The 25,866-nt window shown below is 45.2% G+C and overlaps 1 protein-coding gene across 1 annotated transcript; it reads left to right on the top strand.

The window, feature by feature from the left end:
* The first annotated feature begins 447 nt into the window (after positions 1–447).
* Positions 448–25,127, top strand: ACTG2 (actin gamma 2, smooth muscle). The gene is made up of 9 exons (XM_077842927.1): positions 448–574; positions 10,094–10,255; positions 11,089–11,217; positions 16,834–16,944; positions 17,188–17,272; positions 18,964–19,125; positions 19,899–20,090; positions 21,888–22,069; positions 24,906–25,127. The coding sequence occupies exons 2-9, from the start codon at positions 10,130–10,132 to the stop codon at positions 25,047–25,049; spliced, it is 1,131 nt and encodes a 376-aa protein (XP_077699053.1). The 5' UTR covers positions 448–574; positions 10,094–10,129; the 3' UTR covers positions 25,050–25,127.
* Positions 25,128–25,866: the final 739 nt, after the last annotated feature.

Here is a 25,866-nt window from a genome sequence, read left to right on the forward strand (position 1 = left end):
ACATGGGATTTCTTTCCCAGCTATGAATGGCATTTCCCTTCAGCTTTTAGCCGTCCTGGGCTTGTATCAGACAAGGCAAAATTACACTCCCTTTGGGGCCCAGCATGGCTGTCCCAGGCCGACCCCAGGGTGGGGGTGCTGCAGGCAGCAGGGCCTGAGGAGGGAGGTGTGGAGGGAGGAGGCCCACTGCCATTCTTGGTATGGTTCTGTCTCAGGGAGCAGAGCTGCATCTGGCCTCACTCTGGGCAGCTTATAAGGCCTGGTGTGAGTTTTGTTGATGCAAGTGCAGCATAAAAGGAACAAATCCGCCAGCACCAGGGCTGTTGCCACTGGAGTCCTTTTGCATACATTTTTCAAATGATAATTCACTCTACCCAGCCCCCTTCCCCACCCCCCAAGGCCGATTTATTGAAAAAACCACCTTATATGGTAATATTGTTAACACACCGTCAGCTGGCCTTTTTAGGGACTCTGTTTAAAGAAGATCCGCCTCTGGGGTTTTATATTGCTCTGGTATTTATGCCAAAGACGCAGCAGCCCTCAGTCACTGGGAGAAGGACCTCTCGGATACTTGGTGAGTACCGCACAGCTTCTGCTAGCCCTAACTTTCTGGGGCGCCGCCTGGCCCCCGGGTGCAGGAGGCGCCTCCAGATTGGCCTGGCTTCTGTGACGCCGGCCCAAGATCACACGTCAAGGCACTTGGTGGGCAGTGGTGCCTCCAAGCGTGCTGCTGCCTTCCAGGAAAGGGGGATCCTGGACAGCCCTGTGCCTGGACGGCGGGCGGGATACAACACCTGTGGCCTCTGTTCACCCTGCTCACCGGGGCCAGTGCGGATCTCTACCCTCACGGCCTTTGTCATGACTCAGAATGTCTGAGAGTCTGTTTCAGGAGAGCAGATGCTTTGTGGGGTATCTGAATCAAAGCCAACAATGGTCCCAGTATCTGTGAGATGTCTGTGTTGAGAATGGGAATGTATTTTCTTCAGTCCCTTATGCCGTCTGATTCATACTTGGCTGAGATGAATGGTGTATTTTCTCAACCCCTGAAGGCTCCAGGGTCACTGGGGGTGTGGAAAGTCGGGGCTGGGGCAGGGGCAAGTGTCCTGTGACATCAAGCAGTTTGAGGGCTGGCAGGGACAGGAGAGCCATCTAATTCATTCTGAGGACACTGAGGTCTAGAAAAGTTAAGTGTTGCCCAAAAAGTTCACAGCCAACTGTGAGATCCCCCGCCGATGCCCGTGTCCACCCCGCTCATCCCCTCAACACATACACACACACAAATAATTGGGAGGGGAAGGAGACCGAGGGACTATTTGCACTCTTGTGACCAGAGTCTGCTAACATCTGCTTGTGGCTGAGGCAGCTTGGTGAAGTGGTGGAGGCCTTGGAGACAGACTGCCCAGCTGCCAGCGTTACTGAGTGACCCCAGTTTTCTCATGTGTAAAACGGGAGTACTGGTATCTCGTCGGCAGGGCTGTTGTGGGGATTAAATGAGATCATTCATTTACAGGGTGCACAGATCGACACTGTCAGTGCCCAGCCCTGAGTTTTCAAACTTTAAGAATCACCTGGAGGACGAGTCAAAACCTAGATTGTCCTACTCCCTACCCCAGTCTCTGATTCAGTAGGCTGGAGTGGGGCAAGTTCCCCGGTGATGCTAAGGCTACAGGTCTGGGACCACAGTTTGCACAGGGAGGTTCTCAGCGGTTGCTTTTCCTAGCTGAACAAGTTTAGACTTTGAGGTCAGCCCTTAGGGCCAAAAAGCAACAGAGCTTCCTCTAATGGAGATGGATGAGTACTGGAGAAAATGCAAAGAGCAGTGGATACTACATGCCAGGCCTGGGACACCAAATGGGCAGTATGATGTCATGACCTTGAGGCTAGATCTCTTTCCTCCTTCCCTTCGCTCATTCCACCAGCATTTATTGAGTACTTTTTTATGTGCCAGGCACTGTTCCTGCTCCTTAGGGACAGTGTAGGGGCTTCTGCAATCACTAGGAGAGATGACCAAAGAAGTAGATAAAGAAAGCCCAGGAGGAGCCCTCACCCAGCCCAGGAGTAATCAGGGGTGGCTTCCTGGAGGAAGGGGTACCTGAGGTGGGTCCTGAAGTAGGACTAGTCGCCGTGTCAGGGAAGCATGGTCTTTGGACTGTTTAAGTGGTTCAATTCCACCGAATTTAGATTTCAAGGCAAGAAGCAGGGAGAGTTAAGGTCAAGAGGGGCAGGCAGGATCGGATTAGTAGGGTTTCATACACTAAAGGATTAAGCAATGAGGGACCACAGAAGGGTGAGGGCAAGAGATCTGCCCTTTGAAGGGACTGCTCTGGCAGCTGTGAGGAGAGGGGACTGGAACCGGGTGGGAACCGCAGTGTGCAGGGGTCCTGAGCTGTCCCCCCACGCCGCCAAGTGGCTCCAAGATAGAAAGAAGAGAGCCTGAGGATTGCTTGGGAGGCGGTGGGGAGGAGTCGGGTGTTGGCCTGGCCTCCAGGGTGGGCGGTGCTATTCTCGGAGGTGCAAGTCCAGGTAGAGGACAGTGATGAGCCAGAGTACTGGAGGTGGAGTGAGATGCCACGGGGCCTGGGGTGCACTTGCCCCGCAGGCAGTTGGTTCTGAGGGTCTGGAGCTCAGGAGAGGGGTTCTGGACTGGAGTGGAACCAGAAGAACGAGTGAGAGACCCGGATGAAAAAACAGAACAGGCCCAGATTCCTGAAGATCAGAAATATTAGTAACCAGAGTCACTTTTAATTTAATTAATTGTATATCAACCAAGTCAAGATAACATAAAGGTGATTAAAGATGCTGCTAGAGTTTTCCACCGCAGAAGTGTTTTTCGTTAAATTATTTCTATCTGCCAGCCTCACCAATTGTGTGGATATCTGTGTGTATGTGGATTAGGATAGGCAGCTGCTTAATGTCATTTGAAGCCCTCCCTCCAAAATATTTCTCCAACTATTGTTTGAAGTCTCACCATCTGAGAATCCTTCCTTTTAGGGTTTAAACTTTTCACTTAAATGAAAATGTTTTTGGAAACTGGAATATATTCAACCATCCCTTCAGTAATCATTGATTTGTGAAGTGAATGGTTCCTCTCCTTCCAATATGATAGATTTCATCCTGGGAGCAAATTCTTTTTTTTTTTTTTTTTTTTTTAATTCATGAGAGACACACTCAGACAGGCAGAGACATAGGCAGAGGGAGAAGCAGGGTCCCCACAAGAAGCCTGAGGCAGGACTTGATTCCAGGGCCCTGGGATCACGACCTGAGCCAAAGGCAGATGCTCAACCAATGAGCCACCCGACTCCCAGGTGCCCCTGGGAGCAAGTTCTGATGGAGAAGAGTAAGAGAAATCATAGGAACTATTATTTTTGCAGCCCTTTACAACAGGGGTTGGCAAACTTTTTCTGAGGAGGATCAGATAGTAAATATTTTAGGCTTTGCAAGTCTAAAGGTTTCTGTGGCAAGTACTCACAATTGCCATCATAGAGAGAGCAGCCATAGACAGTATGTAAATGAACAGGTGTGACAAGTTCCAATAAAACTTCATTTATCGGCATTGAAATTTGAATTTCATGTAGTTTTCTTGGGTCATAGAATATCATTCTTTGTTTTTTTTTTTTTTTTGCAACCATTGAAAACTGGGGCACCTGGCTGGCTTAGTCAGTGTAGCATACGACTCTTGATCTCAGGGTCGTGAGTTCAAGCCCCATACTGGGGATAGAGATTACTTTAAAAAATAATAAAAAAGTTTAAGAAAAAAGAAAAATGTTGGGATACCTGGGTGGCTCAGTGGTTGAGCATCTGCCTTTGGTTCAGGGCGTGATCCTGGAGTCCCAGGATCGAGTCCCACATCAGGCTCCCTGCATGGAGCCTGCTTCTCCCTCTGCCTATGTCTCTGCCTCTCTCTCTCTCTCTCTCTGTCTCTTATGAATAAATAAATAAAATCTTTAAAAAAAAAAAAAGAAAAAATGTCAAAATCAATCTTAGCTGCTGAAGTGTATAAAAAGTGGCATTAGTTTGCTGACCCCAATTTACAATTTATGGAATACTTTCATTTCCGTTATTTCATTTGCTCCATCATACCAGGAGATAGCCATTACCTTTTCCATTTTACCATTGAGGAAATGGAAGGCCAGAGAGGGAGGTGAGGCGGGGTGTGGGGGGACTGGGCCATGGGAAAGGGTGCCCTGAGGGAGGAGGAGGGCAAAGAAAGGGAAGCTGGAGGGAACTCAGAAGTCAAACTTTGAGTCCTTCAGAGCGACAGGTTGTGGGGCTAACATCTCTGCCCTCATATTTGCCTGAGAGTGGCCAGGGACACGAAAAAGTGGACAAATTCTTTGCACTCATTGCATCTTTGGGTTTTGGTCACCTTGAGGGGCGAGGGTGGAGCTGTGTTTCTAACTCTGTGAAATCCTCAGCGAAGACCAGATGTAGTACGTGCCAGAAAAGCCAGAACAATTTGATTGACTTTCTCTGAGCAGAAAGTGGTTGTGACCCCAGGAAACCACAGTGACTTTGGCTCTGGCTCAGCTGACACGCTAGAACCTAGCCACAGATTGCCAGCGAGCAGCTGGGGAAGATCTAGAATTTCTCCTGGCAGAGACATTCCCGGAGAGCCTGGCTCCACAGTAAAACCCTTCTTCCCAGGCAGCGTGGGGCCCCATGGAGGCCCCACTCCAGGCCAGCAGCCCCACCCCTGCCCTCACCTCTGTCATTTCTCATTTGGTTCTGACTTCAGAAAAGCAGATTTCAATTCACCTAAAGTGCTACAGAACAGCATTGTTAACAGCTTTAAGTTGCTTTGTGGCTTGTCTCAGCTGCTCTGCTTGGGAAAACAAAGTCTGACATTCTCTTTCTGGAGGGGGATGCAGGGGGAGACAAAGGTGTACGTTGATAAGCCAAGCAGGCTTGAACTATAAAATCACACCAGAGAGAAATGCTTAGGGGACCCTCAAGGGAGATAGTCACAGATTTGCAGCTTTTCCTCTTGGCCACCTTCTAGCTTTTGAGGTAGTTTTCCCCTCACAATGAACCACCTGCTAGAACAGGGGAGCACAACTATTTCCTGACTGCCTTGTGAATAGTGGGCATGAGAATGGACTGTGGGGACACAGGAATCCCAGGGGCAGCGCAGACCAGGTCTGGGAGGGGGCCACTCAGGTGGTGGGACTGTCACCCAGCACATATTGAGCACCTACTATGTGCTTAACGCCCAATTTAGGTTTGGGGGCTGTAAACATAAATCACAGACTACACACATAAACACAGACTTAGCCCTGCCATAGGAGGAGTGCAGAGGCTCAGAGAGAGAAATGAACACAGACTCTTTTGTTTAGGGCTTTTGCTGCCAACAGCTCTAGAGAGACAAGCAGAAGCAGAAACACCAAACATGGAGAAGTTAGGACAGCTTCACTGAGGTGATGAGGAAGGTGTAAGCTTCGGGCTTTGGAATCTGTCCGGGTTGATGCCCGCCTTGCCTCTTCCTGGCCAAGAGACCTTGGGCCAAGTTCTTAGGCTTCTCTGAGACTTGGCTTCCAAATCCGTAACATAGAAATAAAAGATATCTTCCTTTGGGGGTTTTGTGGCGATTAAATAGATAATTTATGTGAAGAGGTCCACATTTTTTAAATTAAAAATAATTTTTACCAAAAATGGAAACATGGAATATTCTATGTTTCACCTAGTGATGCAGCTTGCACCTTTTCCATTGCATTAAATACTCTGCCCTCTCCATTGTATGAAGGTTTCTAGCAGTTAGTTACAGACCAATTTATTATTCAACAACTTCTTTTGACATTAGGTTGTTTCTATTTTTGGTTATTTTAAGCTGTATTACATCAGCTCTTATCCAAATCTTTGCATGTACCCATGAGTGATTCCCAAGGATAAATTCCTAGAAGTACCTTTGTAGAGTTCAAAAGATATGTACAGGGCAGCCCGGATGGCTCAGCGGTTTAGCACCGCCTTCAGCCCAGGACGTGATCCTGGAGACCTGGGATCGAGTCCCACGTCAGGCTCCCTGCATGGAGCCTGCTTCTCCCTCTGCCTATCTCTGCCTCTCTCTCTCTGTCTCTCATTAATGAATAAATAAAATCTTTAAAAAAAGAATTAAAAAAAAAAGATATGTACATTTCTAAGATTTCCGATAAGTTTTTTCAAATTCCCCTTCTGAAAAGTAGTAGTTTGATGATCATCAGTTATGAATGCAAACCCACCTCCCCACAGTTTTGTCAGCAAAGGTCGCCCCAAGAATTGGACACAGTATTCCAGCCAGAGGTGGGGTTAGCTTTTATGCTGGCCACAAGAGTGGCCAGAGTACTGCTAACGGTCCAAATATCCCAGGTCCTGCTCACAGATGCTAAACCAGGGTATCACAGTTTGCTAATTTACACTCATGTACTGAACCTCGTATTTACCCTTTTAAATTTAATATTATTTGCTTCAGTTCATTTTCTCTGTTTCTTGAGATCTTCTTGGGTTTTGATTCTTCCTTGCAACATATTTAATATTACACCCTCTTCCAGCTCTGGAAATTGGTTGGCATGTGCTCTGTATTTTCATCCAACGCATTTATAAAAATGTGTGACAAAGGACCAAGAGTGGAGCCCTGAGGCATATCGCTGCCTCCAGGTTGATGTCGACCCATTAATTAACACCTGTCAGTGACAGTACCTCAGGCAGCTGTAAATATGCCTAAATGAATTGATTGTTCAGCCCACATGGCTTTGTCAATATAGATATCACAAGAGACCTTGTCAGATGCCACAATCAAGTTAAGCTTGTCTCCCACCTTCTCCTGCATTCCCAGCCCACAGCTGTCCTGGGGAAGAAAAGGGAAGGCTGTCACTGCCAACATTTGTTCTTGGTAAACCCTTACTGATTATAAGAAATCACTGCTTCTTTAACAGTGCCTTCTGGAACCTGCTTAATGTGCATATCAAGATTATCTGAGGTTTTAAAAATCCTCTTTCTTTCCCTCTTTGAACACTGGAACACACTTTGCCCATCTTCAGTCTTCTGACATGGTGGGAAGTTAAAGATCTCTGCAATCCCGAAACTGCTCGGGCCGGAAACAACATTGTTTTAAGCAGCCAGGTGAAGGGACTTTCTTTCTGTCTCCACCATGTCGCAAACCTTGATTTCCCCTTACCAATGTTGGGTCTTATTCTGAAAATTCTCCTCGACAACCAATGATTAATTCGCTCATTCATTTCGATGACAAACATTTAAGAGCCCACTTTGTGCGAGACATTGTGTTGGGCACACTTGAAGAATCGCGGGGGAACAGGACAGACTCAGCTCTTGCTTTTGCAGAGCTACAAACAAGTCAGGATACGCGGAGTTGATCGCTGCTTGTGCAAGTCCAGGGTGCTGTGGGGCAAAGAAGGGGGGACCCAACAGACAGGTGGGCCAGAGGGGCCTCTTGAAAATGCAGTGTCCAATGCAGAGGGCTGGCAGGTGACAGGAGTTACAGTAGCAAGCAGATGTGTATTGGGGAGAGTGCTCCAGACTCTGTGTCTAAAGGTCCAGCAGGGAGAGAAGACAATACAGTTCAGAAAGAAAGAAAGTCCATATGGGCAAAATGAGAAGGCCAAGAGGGGGCAAGAGGGAAGGAGAACCTGGAGTCACAGGCCAGGCTAGACCTTGGGGAATCTTGTACCCTGAGTCAGAGATCTGGAGCTTGATCCACGGCCATGGGGAGTCATGGAGGGGACAGGGACAGAGGCAGAGCTGGATCTAGAAAGTCACAGTGGCCTCTTCCCTAGCGAACACTGCTTTGAACATAACAGGGAGAGCTCCCTTTTAGCCTTAAAATTATGTTACTAAGCTTCTGCTGAGCCTTGACTTAGCCTTTCTGACGTCATATGCATAGGTCTAAGGCTCTGTCTCCTCTTTCACTTTGTCCACCTTCAGCATGAGGTCACGGAGGGACCAGCGTGAGGTCACGGAAGGACCAGGTCTCTGTAGCACTTAGCTCCTTCCCGCCTGTGGTCGGGTATTCTGAATGAAGCTTCCACAGGCCCCTCCTCAGCAGCCACCTCGTCCTTTCTCTGGACTGCTGAGAGTTGGCCTCCCTGAGTCCTGGGACAGGGCCCTTCTCACCGCCACCCAGTCTATCGCGCCACCCCCACCCCCGCTCCCCCTGCCCACCCCCCTGGCTCCCCAGGCTAGGAGGTTGTCTGCGCACTGATTCCTGAGCTTTTGCTGCTTCTCCTTTGTCACTGAGTGCCAAGAAGTTGCCAGATGTTGTCTTCTAGCCTCCCCGAAGGAAAGAAAACCTGCAACAGGTGTGGGAAAAATAAATTCCCTCACCACGTTGCAGCCATCCCAATGCCACGAGGAGCATCAGCAGAGGGTCTACTGTTTTCTCTGTGAGGAGAGAGGGGACCATGCTTCCCATCAGGAATCCTCTCTCCTCTTGGGCTGCCCTTCCTCTCTGAGGCCCTTCCACCCTTAGGATTGAACATTTCGCCCGTAACTACTGCATAATTTTTTCCTTAATGGCATGTTATGTTGTTGGTTTTTCTTATAACCTATACATGAATACAGGGTCCTTGGGAAAAAATGGAAACATGACGGCTGTAACCCAGCACCTCCTCTTCCAGGCCCCTTCCTCCTCCAGAGGTAATCAGGGCAATCAGTTGAAGACTTTCTTTTTCGGAACTTTTTGCTCTGAGTTCATGTCCACAAAAAGAAAATGGTGAAAAATACACAATATTGCTTTGTGCTTTAAAAAGAACTCCTGTAAATTGTTTTATATTACACGTTCTACTCTGCAACTTGTTTTGTTCACTCAGTGGAATGGTTTACAAACCTATCCACTTTATTTTTTTTAAAGATTTTATTTATTTATTCATAGAGACACACACAGAGAGAGAGAGAGAGAGAGAGAGAGAGAGAGAGGCAGAGGCACAGGCAGAGGAAAAAGCAGACTCCATGCAGGGAGCCTGATGTGGGACTCAATCCAGGGTCCCCAGGATCAAACCCCAGGCTGTAGGCGATGCTAAACCGCTGGGCCACCGGGGCTGCCCAACCTATCCACTTTAATCCCTATAGATCTGCCTGCCTCTTCTCTGGACTTCAGTGTGGAATCCTACAATTTGGATCTTTGAGTTGTTCCAAGTTGTAAGTTGGTGTTTTTCTCGAGTTAGAGTACCTGTTTCCCTACACCTTTGCCAACACCTACGGAATCTTAACACTATAATGGGTGAAAATGGTCTTATTTCCCTTGTACTTCCCTGATAACTAGTGAGGCTAAGCATCGTTGCAGACTTGTGGGACATTTCTATTTCCTTTTCTGTCAATTATCTATTCATACTCTGTTTTTCTTTTGAGCTGTTTACTTCTTTCTTAGTGATTTGTAACAATTCATTTATATTATAAATAATCCTTCGTTGAATATACTGTGAATTTTTTCAACTCCTATCCTAAACTTCACATCTTTAGAGATTCTCTTCATTGGATTAAAGCTTTGTAGCCATTTCAGGCCCTTAAGAGACACATGGATTCATTTGTTAGGGCTGTCAGAACAAAGTACCTTAGAGAGGGTGCCTTAAACAACACACATTTATTTTCTCCCAGTTCTGGAGGTTAAAAGTCTGAGTTCACAATGTTGGCAGTGTTGGTTTCTTCTGAGGCCTCTCTCCTTGGCTTGAAGATGACTACTGCCTTGTTGCTGTGTCTTCACGTGGTCTTCCCTCTACGTGTGTCTGTGTCCTAACTTCCTCATCCTATTAAGATATCCATCTTATTAATTAGATTAGCCATATTCAACACCAGTCAGATTAATGACTTCATTTTACCTTAATTACCTCTCTAAAGATCCTATTGCCAAATACAGTCACCCTCTGACATCTTGTGGGGTTAAGATGTCAACATAGGAATTTGGGGAGGGGAGGAGAACACAATTCAGCCCATGACAACAGGGTAGAGAGAAGAAGTCCACCTGCCAGAGAGTGGGAGTCCAGGTCTATGCCTGTCCCTGGTGGAAGTGGGCCCTGGTTGGAGGTGGAGTCAAGCTCCAAAACCGAGAATCCTGTCTCCAGTATGATTGTGACAAGTGGCTGACTACTTCTCTTCTCCCCCTGCTCCAAAGGTGCTCCAGTCCCTGGTTCACTTGGCCACCCTCACTATGTGTGAAGAGGAGACCACCGCGCTCGTGTGTGACAATGGCTCTGGCCTGTGCAAGGCTGGCTTCGCAGGGGATGATGCCCCCCGGGCTGTCTTCCCCTCTATCGTGGGCCGCCCTCGCCACCAAGTATGTGCTCATCTGGACCCAAAGCTTTGAGCTACTAGGAAAAAGCGCCGCATAGTGGACACCGTATTGAACTCTGAGTGTGTGTGAGAGTGTATGTGTGCATGAGAGTTGTGTGTGTGTGTGTGTGTGTGTGTGTGTGTGTTGAAGGTGAGGGACTCTCTTCTGAGTCCCTTCAGATAGAAATATCCAGGACCAAACCCAACATACCCCAGGCATGCAGGGATGGAATTATGTCTGGCTTAAGTCTTTGGGGTTGCTAGGTTTGGAAGAAACTTTTTACAAACACGTACAAGTAAACAAGACCATGCCTTTAAGAAATGAATACTCTGTGAACTAACTTGAGATCACAGGCTAACAGAGAGACAAAATACTTCACCAGGGGGAACGTAAAGGGGGGAGAGATTAAATCTGAGCAGAGGAACCAGGGAAGGAGAGGCTTTGGATAATTGAGGATGTGGATCTCCGCATAGAGGGGAGAGCAAGAACCAAGATCTGGAGATGTAAAAATGCAAGCAGAGGTGTTTGAGGAAGACAAGTACCAGTCCTGTGTGTGCGAAGTAAGGCAAGAAGTGTATAGAAGGCCTTGCTCGCTCAGAAAATGATATTGCCTTAGGAGCGAGAAGAGAGGTGAGCCCACAGGAAACCCTCTGCCTTCTCTCCCTGCCACCTCCACGGTCATGGGTGTCTGCCTTGCCCTTGTCTCTTTCTGTCCTGTCTCCAGGGAAGAAGGGTATCTTTCCTATCTGTATCCTTCCTCAGAGACCATCCAATTCCTGGGTCACCCTTCATGAAGCCCTCAGCCAACTCACTCCTTCTTATCTTTTGCATCGCAGGGTGTCATGGTGGGAATGGGCCAGAAAGACAGCTACGTAGGGGACGAGGCTCAGAGCAAGCGAGGGATCCTGACTCTCAAGTACCCCATTGAGCACGGCATCATCACCAACTGGGACGACATGGAGAAGGTATTGGTGGACTCACCCTTTGGGTATAATAATGCATCATCATGACCCTCATCTCCCCCAGGCCTCCGCCCTGTCCACTGCCTCTAAAATGTTTCTCATATCCTTCTTTTCCTTCCTGTCCAACCACATGGCTACTCTCCATGGGGCTGCCAACAGCTCTCACTGGATGGTTGCAATGGCTTCCTGATTTCTTTGTCTCCTGCCTCACCATCCATGAATTCTCTACATTGAGGCAGAACTTGTCTTTCTAAAACCAGATCACATCACTCACCTCTCTGGGAATCTTCAGTAGCTCCTCATTGATTGGAGTAGGAATAGGTCCCTAACTCCCTGTCTGGCATCGAAGGGCCTGTCCCACCCAATGCCCAGGTTCATCCTTGCAAGCAGCTCCCAGCGAGCAGGGCTTAATGCTACCGCTGCCACCCCTTCAGGCATAAATGGCTTCTCTCCCTTTCATGTTCTCTGTCATGATCTCAGGTAGGTACATTGATGCCAGGTTGTTATGCTGATTCTCTAATGAAAATGCTAAGTAGGACTCTCTATAGGTTTTTAGAAGCTTGTGTGTGTGTGCAAGAAGATACAGAGGTGGGGGGCAATTTTTCAATGGTAGTTTGTGATCAACAAAACCATGTGTGTGAAATGCTAATGGAGCTCTTCTAGTATTCTTTTGATAAATTCTGCTGACATTAGTCTGAGAATCCTTGTTTCTGTGAGGAGTGCCTTTTGAAGTGTAATAGAACAGACTGCAACCAGAAATAAAGAATGTTGCTGTGAAGTCTGTAATGCACCCTACTTTTCTCTAAATCCCAGACTCAGTCACTCTGGGTGTGAGATAAATAGACACAACACTATAGTTTTCGCTTCGCACCATGGAGTGGCTAAGAGCTCCTGCCCTGGAGGCAGTGGCAGGGAGGTCTGGGAGCGAGTCTTCCTTTTGAGCCTCAGTTTCCTCATTTGTGTAGATAAAAATACTTTCTTCATTAAATTGCTTTGGAAATTGAATTAGGTACTCAGTATAATCTCAAGGCATCCAACATACTTCATTCTCAATAAATAGCATATATTATTCATATGGATCTAACAGCATCTAATTCAAAAACATATTAGACAAAATATTTTAGTATAAATATATTTTAGCACAGTAGTAACAACGTGTGAACTCTTTATTTCTAAATTTTTTTTTAAATTTCATTTATTTATTTGAGAAAGAGAGGGAGAATGAGCGGTGGGGAGGGGCAGAGGGAGAGAGAGAAAGAAGCAGACTCCCCGCTGAGCAGAGAGCCAGTTGTGGGGCTTGATCCTAGAACCTAGAGATCATGACCCGAGCCAAAGTCTCACACCTAACCGACTGAGCCACCCAGAAGCCCCTCTTTATTTTTTTTATTGTTTTTTTAGATTTTTAAAAAGATTTATTCATGAGAGACAGAGAGAGAGAGAGAGAGAGAGAGAGAGGCAGAGACACAGGCAGAGAGAGAAGCAGACTCCATGCAGGGAGCCAGATGTGGGACTCAATCCTAGGACTCCAGGATCATGCCCTGGGCCAAAGGCAGGCACTAATCCACCCCGCTGATCCACGCAGGGATCCCCTCCTCTTTATTTTTTTTATATATTTTATTTATTCTAAAGATTTTTTTGGGGGGGCAGCCCCGGTGGCTCAGCGGTTTAGCGCTGCCTTCAGTCCAGGGTGTGTTCCTGGAGACCCGGGATCTAGTCCCACATCAGGCTCCCTGCATGGAGCCTGCTTCTCCCTCTGCCTGTGTCTCTGCCTCTTTCTCCCTCTATGTCTATCATGAATAAATAAATAAAATCTTTAAAAAAAAAAAGATGTTTTAAATTTATTTGAGAGAGAGCAAGAGTGAGGGGAGGGGCAGAGGGAGAAGCAGGCTCCCCGCAGAGTGAGGAGCCCAACTTTGGACAGAATCCCAGAACCCATTCCAGTAAAAACAAACAAACAAACAAACAAACAAAAAAAAACCTCACAATTTAAAAAATTGTATATATTTAAGGTGTGACCTAATGACTTGATAGATATTTATATTTGTAAGAGTTACTACATTCAAGCTCATTAATGTATCTATCACCTCATATAGTTACTTTTTTTCTTGTACTGAGAACCCTTAAGATTTACCTCTTAGCAAATTTCAAATACACCATGCTATACATTAAATCTCCAGAATTTATTCATCCCACATAACTGAGACTTTGTACACATTGGCCAACATCTCCCTATCTCCCCTCCCCCCAGCTCTTGGTAAATACCATCCTACTTTCTGCTTTTATGAGTTTGAGTAAAAAAAGAAAAAAGAATCACCATTTTTAATCCTGAAAAATAATCATAAGGTATGTCTGGAGAAATAAATAAAGCTAAAATTTATGAGAACAAAATGAGTGAGAAAAACTATGACAGGAGACTTGCCATATCCACATATTAAAATATAATATAGTTATAAAAATTAAAATAGTTTGGTGCCAGAACAAAAATAAAGAGGAAATATATGATAAATGAAACTTTGAACTCTAAAAGGAGAAAAGGATTATTCAGTGAATTATTCCAGGACAACTGATGAGTTATTTTAGGGATGGAGAGTCTTCTTTGCCTTATACCATTTCACCAAACACATATCAATTGAATATAAAAGCTAAATATAAAAATTCAAATGATAAAAAAATACAATATAGTAAGCATGAACAATCATCAAATTTCTGGTGAAAGTAGTCTTAGAGGAAAAGATAACAAATGTGATTTCTTAAAAATTATAACTTCTAGTATGTGAAAAAAAATAACCAGGTTTAAAAGATAAACAATAAATTGCAAAAAAATTCATGAGTGCAATGAAGATTACATTAACAGCTAGTGTAAATTGATCATTAAAAATACATTTTCACCAGACAAATAAACAAAGGATATGATCAATTTGCCAAACAGAAATTGTAAAAAGTTGCAAATATGAAAAAACTTAAACTCATTTGAAAGAAATGTAAATTTTCAAAGTTAAACAATGTTTCCCTATCAAATTATTTCATATACTAAGAGCAAGACCCCTGAATACAGGTATGGGTAAAACGGGCTTTCTTGTTCTGGAGTAGAGTGATATAACCTCTTTCTCGGGAATAAAAATCAAAGTCTTCCAATTGCCGTGCTCTTTAGCCTAGTAATTCCACTTTAAAAATTTTTTCAGGGGGGCCCCTGGGTGGCTCAGTTAAACATCTGCCTTCAGTTCAGTCATGATCCCAGGGTCCTGGGATGGATCCCTTTGTAGGGCTCCCTGCTCTGTGGGGAGTCTCCTCCTTCCTTTCCCTCTGCCCCTCCCCCTGCTTATGTACACTCTCCCTCTCTCTCAAATAAATAAATAAAATCTTTAAAAAAATAAAAAATAAAAATTATTTATTTGGAAACATCCTGAATAGAAAAAAAATATAATATACACAAAGATAACTATGACAGGATTATTTATAAACAAAAATCAAAGATACCATGAATAGTAATATTAAATACATGATGGTATATGATGAAATGTTATGTAAGCATTAAAAATAAATGTTCCACTTATTAAACATAAATGTTTACTATGTAAAAGGATATTATTTATGTTATAGTAATTGCAAAATGGCAGGAAACAAAATTGAGTGTAAAAGTATAAAAATAGGGGATGCCTGGGTGGCTCAGCAGTTTAGCACCTGCTTTCGGCCCAGGGTGTGATCCTAGAGTCCTGGGATGGAGTCCCACATCGAGCTCCCTGCATGGAGCCTGCTTCTCCCTCTGCCTGTGTCTCTGCCTCTGTGTGTGTGTGTGTGTCTCTCGTGAATAAATAAATAAAATCTTTTTTAAAAGTATAAAAATAGCATAATAATAAATGAATACAAGTATATAAGATAAATAAATGGTGATAGAAATAAGTTTGAAAATATTTAAAGGTGAAAGATTAGTAAGAAGAAAAAGCCAAAGTGCTAATTATTTATTACTAGGTGATGGAAATGTGGCTGATTTTTACTCCTCCTAAAAATATTTTTCTAATTTTAAAATTATTAACATCTTTAACTTTTAAAGTACTTTATAAAAGCTCTAAAAAGTGAAATGAAATAAAGTGCAGGTGTTGGGGCCTAACACTCAAGATTCTGATTCATGGGTCTATGATACGGCCTGGGAGCCTTCACCTATGACAGTCATCCCAGGTGATTCTGCTACAAAGCATCTGGGGCCCATATTTGAAGAAATACTGACATCACTCAATTAAGACTAATTGCCATTCACGCCTTCTGTGAAACTTTCACAGACAGGGCCTCTGTCTACTTATGCCATTTTGTCCGCCTCAGATGCCCTTCTCAGCTGCTGGAGACCTTCCTTTGCCTGCAGGGCCCGCTCAAATCCCCCAGATAATGAACTGCCTCTTCTTTTACTCAAAATGTGGATGTATCTTTGTATGTTGTCTTCTTGGGTGTTTTTCTCCCCTCCAGACTTTGAAACCGAGGTCCAGGGGCCTTATCTGATTCATATCTACCTTCACCACAGTTAGCACCATCCTAACCCAAAGTAGAGTGCCCACAAATATATGGGGGTACAACAGAGGCAGATGATCCTATGCCCTGCCTCTGAGGAAATCAGAGCCTTTGTCCCTGCCACTTTGCTGAATCCCTCTGAAATAAAGACTCCTGTTTGGTCATCTTGGATCACTGAACATAGTGGGAAGAAATGACTTCCTCTAAGGCAGTAATTCTCAACAGGAGCAATTTTGCCTCCTGGGGGGCATTTGGCAATGTCTGGAGACATTTTTGCTTGTCACTGCTGGAGAGGTGCTTCTAGCATCTAGTGGGTAGAGTCCAGGAATGCCAAACATCCTATAATGCACAGGTCAGCTCCCCATGTCGTGGAATTATCCAACTTAAAATGTCAAAGTGCTGAGGTTGGGAAACCCTGCTCTAAAACACCAGCCTGGTAATAAACAGTGACAGTTCAAGCATATCTTTCAGGTTCCCAGCAGGACATAGTATACGCTCAGTGGGTGTTTTAAAATTAAGGAAGGACTGCTTAGAGAGGTGTGAACAGGGTTATGGAACCAGAAAGGAATGTTGAGGCAGTCAAGTACTAGGAACAGAGGAAAGCTCTTATACCCATAAGTGTGAAGGATGGGGGTGGGGTAGCATCACTACAGCTGGAAGAGGGGCCATCCAATAGGAGCTGGGCTCACAGAGGGCCACAACATTGCTTGGAGAAACACCCTAACCTCTCTCCTCTTCCCACTCTCAGCCTCTTATTGATATCTTTCATCAACCAAACAGAGACAGAAGCCAGGAAGCAAGGAATACCGAGAGATGTAATTGGCCTGGCCCTGCCCCCAAGGAAGAAAGCCGGGAGAGACAGAAGAGTAAAGAGGAGGGAAGTTCACATGGGAATAACCAATAGACTGAGTATATTGGCTACAGGTCCGCGTCCTATCTGGGACCCTGTTGAAAAGGAACATAATCTCTAAAGGTCAAGCAGAGTTTCCCAGGACTCACAATCTCCTCTCCAGAACCCAGCCTTTGCTGTGAATATCGTGTCATGCTCCCCCATCATGGGCATACCAACTGGAATTTCCTAGGAGTCTCCTTGTCTCATTTGACTTTTGTCTCAACCAGATCTGGCACCACTCCTTCTACAATGAGCTGCGGGTAGCACCTGAGGAACACCCCACCCTGCTGACAGAGGCCCCCCTAAATCCCAAGGCCAACAGGGAGAAGATGACCCAGGTAAGAGGCCAGAAAGTCTTGAGCAGAAGAATACAGCATGGATCCCTTATCCCTTTCATGCATCAGTACAACAAAAAATTTTGAGGACATGCTCTGTGTATAGTCTATGCCAGGCCCTATGGGAGGTGGGAATAGGATAAATAGGCACAGCCCTTGCTCTTAATAAGGTCCCAAACCATCCTGTGGGCCAAGAAGTGCTGTGATTTCTGTCACATCATCTTTTATCCTGCACTGTCCTTTCAGATCATGTTTGAGACCTTCAATGTCCCTGCCATGTATGTCGCCATTCAAGCCGTGCTCTCTCTTTATGCTTCTGGCCGCACAACAGGTGAGTCTGTTCCCTTCCTGACTTAGAGGGGCAGAAGGGAAAGTGGGGCTCCTGCAGTGGTACCTGCTCAGGAGAATCAAAGGGACAGCCAAAGTCCAGGGAAAATCCTGCTTAGGGGTAACAGAAGGGAAGCCCACGTGGAATTCATTCAGGTCTACCCAGTAGAGCTGGCAGGAATTTATGTGGACAAAACATGTCTAGTGCATCCAGCGGGGGCATTTTCCCTCACAGCCGTCAGTCCCCAAGATTACACACACTTCCCACAACACTGGAATGTTTCTGCTCGTGAACCTGTGATGGCAGATGTATATGTGCTCTTGGTATGGAAAGGTGCTCAAGGAAATGGAGGGAACTTCAAGATAAAGAAATTTGTCATGGGGACTTGACAGCTTCCATGAACATAGTTCAACATTCATTCACTCAAGTATTCATTATTTGTTCATTCATTCATTCATCAGATATTTTCCATTACTCCCTACCATGTGCCAAAGACTGTACCAGGCCATGGGCCATGGGCACACACTGACAGGCAAGAGAGCCCTGCCATCATAGAGCCAACAGTCCACTGTGTGTGTGTGTGTGGGTGGGGGGGTGTTCACAAAAACAAAATATAATTTCAGTGCTGATGACAAGGACAGTGATGGGGAATGTATGATGGTTCTATAGTTTATTTGTTTTACTATTTCTCTACTACTGGACTTTCAGGTTGTCTCCAGTTTTAATATTTTATTGTAAAATATGCTGTGATCAGCATCCTTGTACAAGTATAAGCTACTGGTCCCTGGATATTTATTTTGCCCTACTGAACCATCTTATTAGTGTTAATCATGTCTCAGTTGTTTCTCTTAGGTTTTCTAGGTATACAGCCTCATCATCTACAAACAATGACAATTCTATTTCCTTTTGATAATACTTCTAATTTCTGTTTTCTGTCATATTACATTGACTAGAATGTTTAGGACAATATTAATAATGCAATCTAACAGTATTAACAGTTTCTCCATTGATTATGAAATGGCTGTTGGATTGAGAGAGATTTATTATCATTGTTTTTTTTTAAGATTGTATTTATTTATTCATGAGAGACAGAGAGAGAGAGAGAGAGAGAGAGAGGAAGAGACACAGGCAGAAGAAGCAGGCTCCATGCAGGGAGCCTGACGTGGGACTCGATCCCTGGTCTCCAGGATCAGGCCCTGGGCTGAAGATGGCGCTAAACTGCTGAGCTACCTGGGGTGCCCTATTATCATTGTTAAAAAGCTCATTTCCCTCCATGGTTTACTAAGTTTCATCAGTAGGGAATGTTAATTTTTTTTTCAAATTGGCTGGTTTTTATAGTCCCTTCCAGATCTAACATTCTCCATGCACGTACATATGTGTTACTTTAAAGCCAGAAGGATGTGTAAATTATCTAGTCTCTCTTAAAGAATGTGCAATTGAGATGCACGTTGACTAAGTATGCAGTACTGTGAAAGTGTTTTAAGGAATACAAGAAGAGGTTTTACTTACCTTCTATAAGGTTACAGTCTCATTTGGGAGAAAAAATGATGTTCGCAAAAAGTATTATTGATGATACGGTGGGTAAATTTTCTCAGCTGCTAGAGAAAAATATGGTAGTTGAAGACCATGTGGCAACTGGTCCAGAAAGATGAAAGACAAGAAATTTTCATAGCTCCTATCCCCTCTGTCCATAGGCATTGTGCTGGATTCAGGGGACGGTGTCACCCACAATGTCCCTATCTATGAGGGCTACGCACTGCCCCATGCCATCATGCGCCTTGACCTGGCTGGCCGTGACCTCACTGACTACCTCATGAAGATCCTCACAGAGAGAGGCTATTCCTTTGTTACCACAGGTATCCAGCCCCTTTCCTGATTTTAACTTGAGCTCAAACCAAATCTGTTCTAGGACCAGGTGGTCTCTGATGAAAAGTCTGTGGGCCCCCTGTCCTCAAACTCTCTTGAAATAGATGGGGAGGATCCTAGGCTGGGGCTGGGCCTCTGGACAAGACCAGATGATCAAGGCAGCCTTACTTATGGAGGAAGGTTCCCAACCAAGATGCTCTGGGGATAGGGACAAGGTCTCCTTAAGTGCCCTTGCACAGCATTCCCTCTTTCCCCAGGGATCTCCCACCTCTGTGTCTACACCAGGATCAGAGCTGGGTTTTCCAAGGTTGAATGGTAGTAAAAATCTGATGACACACTTTGTTACCTAGGGGCATTTATGGTTTGTCTGAGGACACATGGAATAAATAAGGTCCAAATTTCCAAGGTGGAGTTGTTATGCCTCAATGCTCACCCTGGGCAAGAGGAGATTTTAGGCAGGGGCTTTCCTAGATTCTGTAAGACCACATCAAATCCTCCTGTATCTCTACCATAAAAGTGTCCTATAAGGCCCCCAGGAAGGCCCATAGCTTTGTCAGCGCAGAGTAAAGACACAAGGAGAAAAGCCCCTGCAAAGTTTTGCCTGAGAATCAAGATTTTTGAACTTGCACTTTAGGAAGAGGAATGAAAAATTAACATGAGTCCTAAGAATGAATCAAAGCAGAAGAGGAGGTTTTCATGGAGATCAAAATAGGAAAACTAACAGAACAGAGTATCTACTTTCTGTCATTTCTACTCTTTCTAGCTGAGCGAGAAATTGTGCGAGACATCAAGGAAAAGCTATGCTATGTGGCCCTGGACTTTGAGAACGAGATGGCCACGGCAGCCTCCTCTTCCTCCCTGGAGAAGAGCTATGAGCTGCCAGATGGGCAGGTCATCACCATTGGCAACGAGCGCTTCCGCTGCCCCGAGACCCTCTTCCAGCCTTCTTTCATTGGTGAGGTTCTGCCCACTGTCCCTGCTAATTGGTGTGGAGGATGTGGAGGACTGGGGAAGGGAGGGAGAAACACCAGGAGTCATGCACACTTTGTTTATAGTTTATACATAGCCCACATTCCCAGGAAGGGCCAAAAAACACATCAACAATACAATCAGATAAAATCTAATTTTTATTTATTTTTAAGATTTTATTTTGTAAGTAATCTCTACATTCAACATGGGACTCAAATTCGCAAGATCAAGTGTCACATGCTCTACCAACCGAGCCAGCCAGGCACCCTGATAAAATCTAACTTTAAATAAAAGGATAAGAAAATCAAAATAAAAGAAAAGCAGAATAGGGAATATAACATAAAACTAAGAATAAGGTTAATACACAAAGCACTTCTTGGATTGCTGAACATTTAGGTCACAGGAGCCAAAACCCAGAGCGGTAAGTTGGATGGGTTTGGGGTCAGATATGGTCTCAGATCCTGACTCTGTCCTTTCAAAGTCTGTCACCTTGAATGTGTTACCTTCTTTAAACCTCGGTTTTCTCATCTATAACGTGGAAATCATGATAGTACCAACTAGATAGGGTTGTAACAAGGATTACATAAGAATATTTCATACAAGGACAACTACTTTCTTGAGGAGTGTATAGGAAGAGTTGGGCCTGTAAGCAAATGTTAATAGACAGTGTAGTGGTACATAGCAACTGAGCAAAGTGATATAAGCCTAAGAAATCAGTAAAGACTTCTTAGGGAAGGAGAACATTTGAACAGAATCTTGAAGAATGAGCATCATTTGATCGTATCTGGGGATGGAAGGAGTGCAGAATGGGGAATGGCATACAGGGTAGATGGAAGGGTACATGTAAAAGCATGGTGGTTGAAAGGTCATGTTCAACTTGGGACATGATGAGAGGAATGTGGTGTGTGTGTGTGTGCGCGTGCACAGGGGAAACTAGAGGGAGTTGCTGGACCACACAGAGTGTGGTAGTTAATCACACCAGCAATGATGTCCCTGAAAGTTTTAGGCAGCAGTGTAGCAAGACCGGGTTTGTATTTTAGAAAGATTCCTCTAACCTCAGTGTGGAATTTTGTCACATGCAGAAAAGACTAGAGGTGGGGGAGGCCAGGTAGGTCGGCATGAGCTGGTTTGGCATGCAGACTTTCACTGTGAAAGGCCTTGCTGCCAGGATAACATGGACCTGTAGATAAGGGGGGGGGGGGCTGTCAAAGATGACATGACATTGCATGTCAAAGAAGACACACAATGGAATATTTTTTGACAGTAAGGCTGCATATTGTATGATTCTATTTATAGGAAATGTCCAGAACAGGCCAATTTATAGAGACAGAGAATAAATTAGTGGTCACCGAGGTTAGGGGGAGGGAGGAAGAGGAAGATCACAGTGTCTGCTAATGGGTATGGAATTTCTTTTTGGGGTATTATAAATGTTCTAAAATTTTGGCAACAGTTGCACAATCTGTGAATCTACTAAAAACTACTGGACTATACACTTTGGAAGGGTGAATATTATGATATATGAATTATAGCTCAATAATGCTTGAAAAACGCTGACTCAGGGAAAGTGTTCCCTTAGAAATATACTTCAGCTGATCAATGTGAAAGATCAATGAGAACAGGAGGAACCAAGGGCCAATTAAAGGTCGGATCCTGTAATCTATTTAGGAGGTGATTAAGGGTCTGAACTAAGGTAGCTGCAACAACAGAAGAGTCACTTGAGGAGTCGGAGGTGTGGGTATTTATGAAGTGATGGATGCTGACTAGATACTATGGCCTATGCTAGGCATGGAGTCTGCTGGGATTCATGAAACCACCTACAATTCCATCATGAAGTGTGACATCGACATCCGCAAGGACTTATATGCCAACAATGTCCTTTCCGGGGGTACTACCATGTACCCTGGCATTGCTGACAGGATGCAAAAGGAGATCACAGCCCTGGCCCCCAGCACCATGAAGATCAAGGTGAGTCCTGCCCCAGTTCTCCCCCATCCTGTCCTTCGGACAAAGACCTGCCTACCTGAGCAATGCTCCAAAACAGTCTGCCCGGCCCATAGAGTGGTGGTCTCCTGAGCTCAGTGTTGTCCTGGCCTGGGACAGATTTCATCTCAGAGGATTATGTCCTTGAGCACTGATGAGTTGGAGACATGTTTAGCGTGAGATCTCAAACATAATCGTATGATGTCATATGATTTGAGAAGGTGGTGAAAGAATTTGGGATGAGAACATTGAGGGGTTTGAGGATGCAATCAGGAGGAGAGAAATAGAGGGCAAAGAAAAGAAGCAACACTACAGCATCTTTAGACTTTAAAAAGATGTGGGGGGATGCCTTTAAAAGGATCAGGCGCCTAGGTGGTAAGTGGTTGAGCATCTGCCTTCGGCCCAGGGCGTGATCTGGGAGTCTCAGGATCGTGTCCCACATTGGGCTTCCTGCATGGAGCCTGCTTTTCCCTCTGCTTGTGTCTCTGCCTCTCTCTCTCTCTGTGTCTCTCATGAATAAATAAATAAAAATATTTTAAAAAATAAAATAAAGGATGTGAGTGTTACCCCAGAGGAGAGTGAAAGTTCCAGAGAGACAGTTCAGTGTGGAGCAGGCTGCTGGTTCAAACTCACAGGGACATCACTTGATTCCTGGACAGCCTGTGATCTGTTGTCTCTTTTTTTTTTTTTTTTTTTTAAGATTTTATTTATTTATTCATGAGAGAAACACAGAGAGAGAGGCAGAGACATAGGCAGAGGGAGATGCAGGCTCTCTATGCGGAGCCTGATGCAGGACTTGATCCCAGGACCCCGGGATCATGACCTGAGCCAAAGGTATACGCTCAACCACTAAGCCACCTAGGCGCCTCTGTTGTCTCCTCTTCTCTCCCATCCTCCCCATGTGGCTGCTCACCCAGGCAGCTCACCTCACAGGCCTCATGAGAATGGAGGCCCACCTGTCTTCCACTTCTCCCCAGCCTCTGGTCCCTAAGAAACCATACAGAGCTTTCTAGGACTTCTAGGAACTTTGCTCCTAGCAGGTTTAGAAAAGGAGTTGGGAATCGACTAGAGATAACGAGTAAGTTGAAAGTTACAAAGTCTCACAATAAAGTTGGTCTCTGGGAGAAGGCCTCATTTGAGGAAGTGTATTCTAAGCAACTTTTTTTCCACAAAGGAAGGCTGCCCCAGGCCTTCCCCCTGCCTAACAGATGGCCCTCAGCATAGGGAAGCAGAGGGGGTTACCAGAAAACAGGGAGGAACCCGTGGGCCCTTCTCACCGGGAGCCACTGAACAGCCACGCTTACTGAGGCCTGCCACACTGGAGGCATGGCACCAGGCCTGAGGCAGGGGCTTTTCACCAGGTCTGTGTGTCAAGATACCACACCTCATTTCACCCCTAGATTCTGGCTCACCAGATGCGGGGTGCCCCCATTGATAAACAAACACCAGCTTTTTGATGCATATCCCAATTTGTGAGCCACTGCCCTGAGTTTAATGACACGTGCCAGCCTTCAAGGAGTTTAGGATCTAATCAGTAGACATGATCACCGAGAAGGCAACGTAAATAAGACAAGAGGAGGGAAAAGGGTGCTTGAAGCAGGGGAAATAGAGTGAGCAGAGGTGCCCCGGGGTATGTGTGCAGGTATGAATAACCCAGCCAAACAAGACAGCCAGGTTTGTACAGTGGAACCAAGGAGATGGAAGAAGAGAAGTGAGGTGAGGTGGCATCAAACGGGGGACCTCCAGCCCAGGACTATTCAGACTCTTCTCACGACTAGAGCTGTGCAGGAATAAGGCGGCTGTGCTGGTCCTTGAGGTATCAGTCCAAAGGGTGACCGAGTAACCTTTGCCTGACTGAATAACTTCTAAGAACCCTTCTTCTTCTGTAATTCCGTGATCTCTGCAATTTAGGAAAGATGTTGAGAGGGTCTAAGGAGACAAAAATAATCAATTCAGTGTTCGGTTTATTCTAGCACTGAATTCTTAGACTCTATAGTAGCAGTCCCTCTGGAGCCACTTGTAGGTAGAGTTCAAAGTTGTTTCACAGGACAACCAATTTCTAGAGGCTAAGCTCAGGACCTCCAGTGGTGAGGATGAACCATGTATCTGTGAATTTAAGAACTTGTCAGATACCAGTGGCTATTGACAGATGAAGCTCAAGACAGGGTCTGAGTGGACTGGCTGACTCAGGATTGGGAGAAGCCCAGCCTGTGCTGCCCATGCATCTAAACTCCAGGCAGGAGCAGAGAGGCACTTTCCCTCTAGCTGTCTATGTTGATCATCTATCGCTGAGGGACAAGCAACTGTGAAATCTCAGGGATATATCAGTAAGTATTTATTGCTTGTGCATCTACAGGTCAGCTGAGAGTCAGCTGATCTAAGTCAGGCGTGGCTAGGCAGCTCTGCCGGTCTAGCCAGCTCAGGTCAGGTCCATAGCTCTCAAGATGGGGCCCAGGCTGAAGGGCCAGCAGCTTCTCAAGGGAAGCCCTTCTCATCAAGATGGCAGAGCCACAGCTGTGTGTCTGAGGTACCTTTAAGCTCCTGTTTGTGTTGTCTCTGCAAACGACCCATCAGTCAAAGCAAATACAGGGCCCAGCCCAAAGTCACAGGGTGAAACAGTGCATCCTTCCCATGGCGGGGAAGATGAGGGAGTAAAGATTTGAGCAACAATCTACTCTACCACAGGGTTTATCCTGTTTGTTTCTGACTGTGGAGGCTGTCCTTATCTCGGGCAACCAGGCACTGTGATGAGATGATCTCCTGGATCACCTCCCTGTTCCCTTGGGCACTAATCATGATACACCACATTTATTCTTTGCAGATTATTGCTCCCCCCGAGCGGAAGTACTCAGTCTGGATTGGAGGCTCCATCCTGGCTTCTCTCTCTACCTTTCAGCAGATGTGGATCAGCAAGCCCGAGTATGATGAGGCAGGGCCCTCCATTGTCCACAGGAAGTGCTTCTAAAGTCAGAACAGATTCTCTGGGGATCCCCTTGAGACTGCTCTGTTACCAGTCATGAAACATTAAAACCTGCAAGCCTTACTTCTCTGTGTGGGGCTTTTTTTCCACCCTGGGCTTTTACATAGTGCTAAGGCCTTTTCACTCCTTATTTCTAATCCACACAATGATCCTGTGAGATGCATATATTCCCATATTAAAGATGAGGAAATTGAGGCTCAGAGAAGTTAAGGACTTGCTGAAGATCACAAAACCAAGATTAAAATCTAAGTGTGTCTGACTCTAAAGGTAGTACTCCTACTATACTACTTTGTTTCCCTTTCCTTGAACATGAATAAGAATGAGGGCTAGATGACTCTTTGGCAGGGGTGGGAGGTTAAGAAACAAAGGCTTTCAGAGATGTAAGTCCTTGTGCTCAAGGGCAATACACAGGGAACATGACTGGAAAGAGAAACACAAGGTCTTATAGGCTGTGACCTATAAGTGGTTCAAACACAATGTTTGAATTTGGGTGGAGAAAGATCATAGTGGGCTTAAGATCTTTATGAGGCCCTTTGTTATTGAGGATTAGGCTGTACCCTGCCCCAAAACTAACCAAGAAAGGAGGAGCACTCTTAGGAAGAATATTTTTTTCTTTACCTCCTCTCCTCCTCCTCCTCCTCCTTCTCTCTCTCTCTCTTTCTTTTTATGTGTTCCCCACTCCTGCCCTTGGTCAATTCTGTTAAATTTCACAAGTATTTTCTGAATTTTTGGCATCTCTTATTACTTGGTAAGGCCACGCGAAATTTACATATCCAGCAAAGATGATTCTTTCCCATCAAAA

Source organism: Canis aureus, chromosome 12, assembly GCF_053574225.1.
Source record: "Canis aureus isolate CA01 chromosome 12, VMU_Caureus_v.1.0, whole genome shotgun sequence".
Lineage (NCBI taxonomy): Eukaryota > Metazoa > Chordata > Mammalia > Carnivora > Canidae > Canis > Canis aureus.

What these genes read in the sequence shown, in the direction of transcription:
- ACTG2 (XM_077842927.1), top strand. Translation starts at nt 10,130, where the DNA reads ATGTGTGAAGAGGAGACCACCGCGCTCGTGTGTGACAATGGCTCTGGC. An exon ending in ACAGGGAGAAGATGACCCAG is followed by an intron (nt 16,945 to 17,187) that starts GTAAGAGGCCAG and finishes CTGTCCTTTCAG; the next exon opens with ATCATGTTTGAGACCTTCAA. An exon ending in CTATTCCTTTGTTACCACAG is followed by an intron (nt 19,126 to 19,898) that starts GTATCCAGCCCC and finishes TACTCTTTCTAG; the next exon opens with CTGAGCGAGAAATTGTGCGA.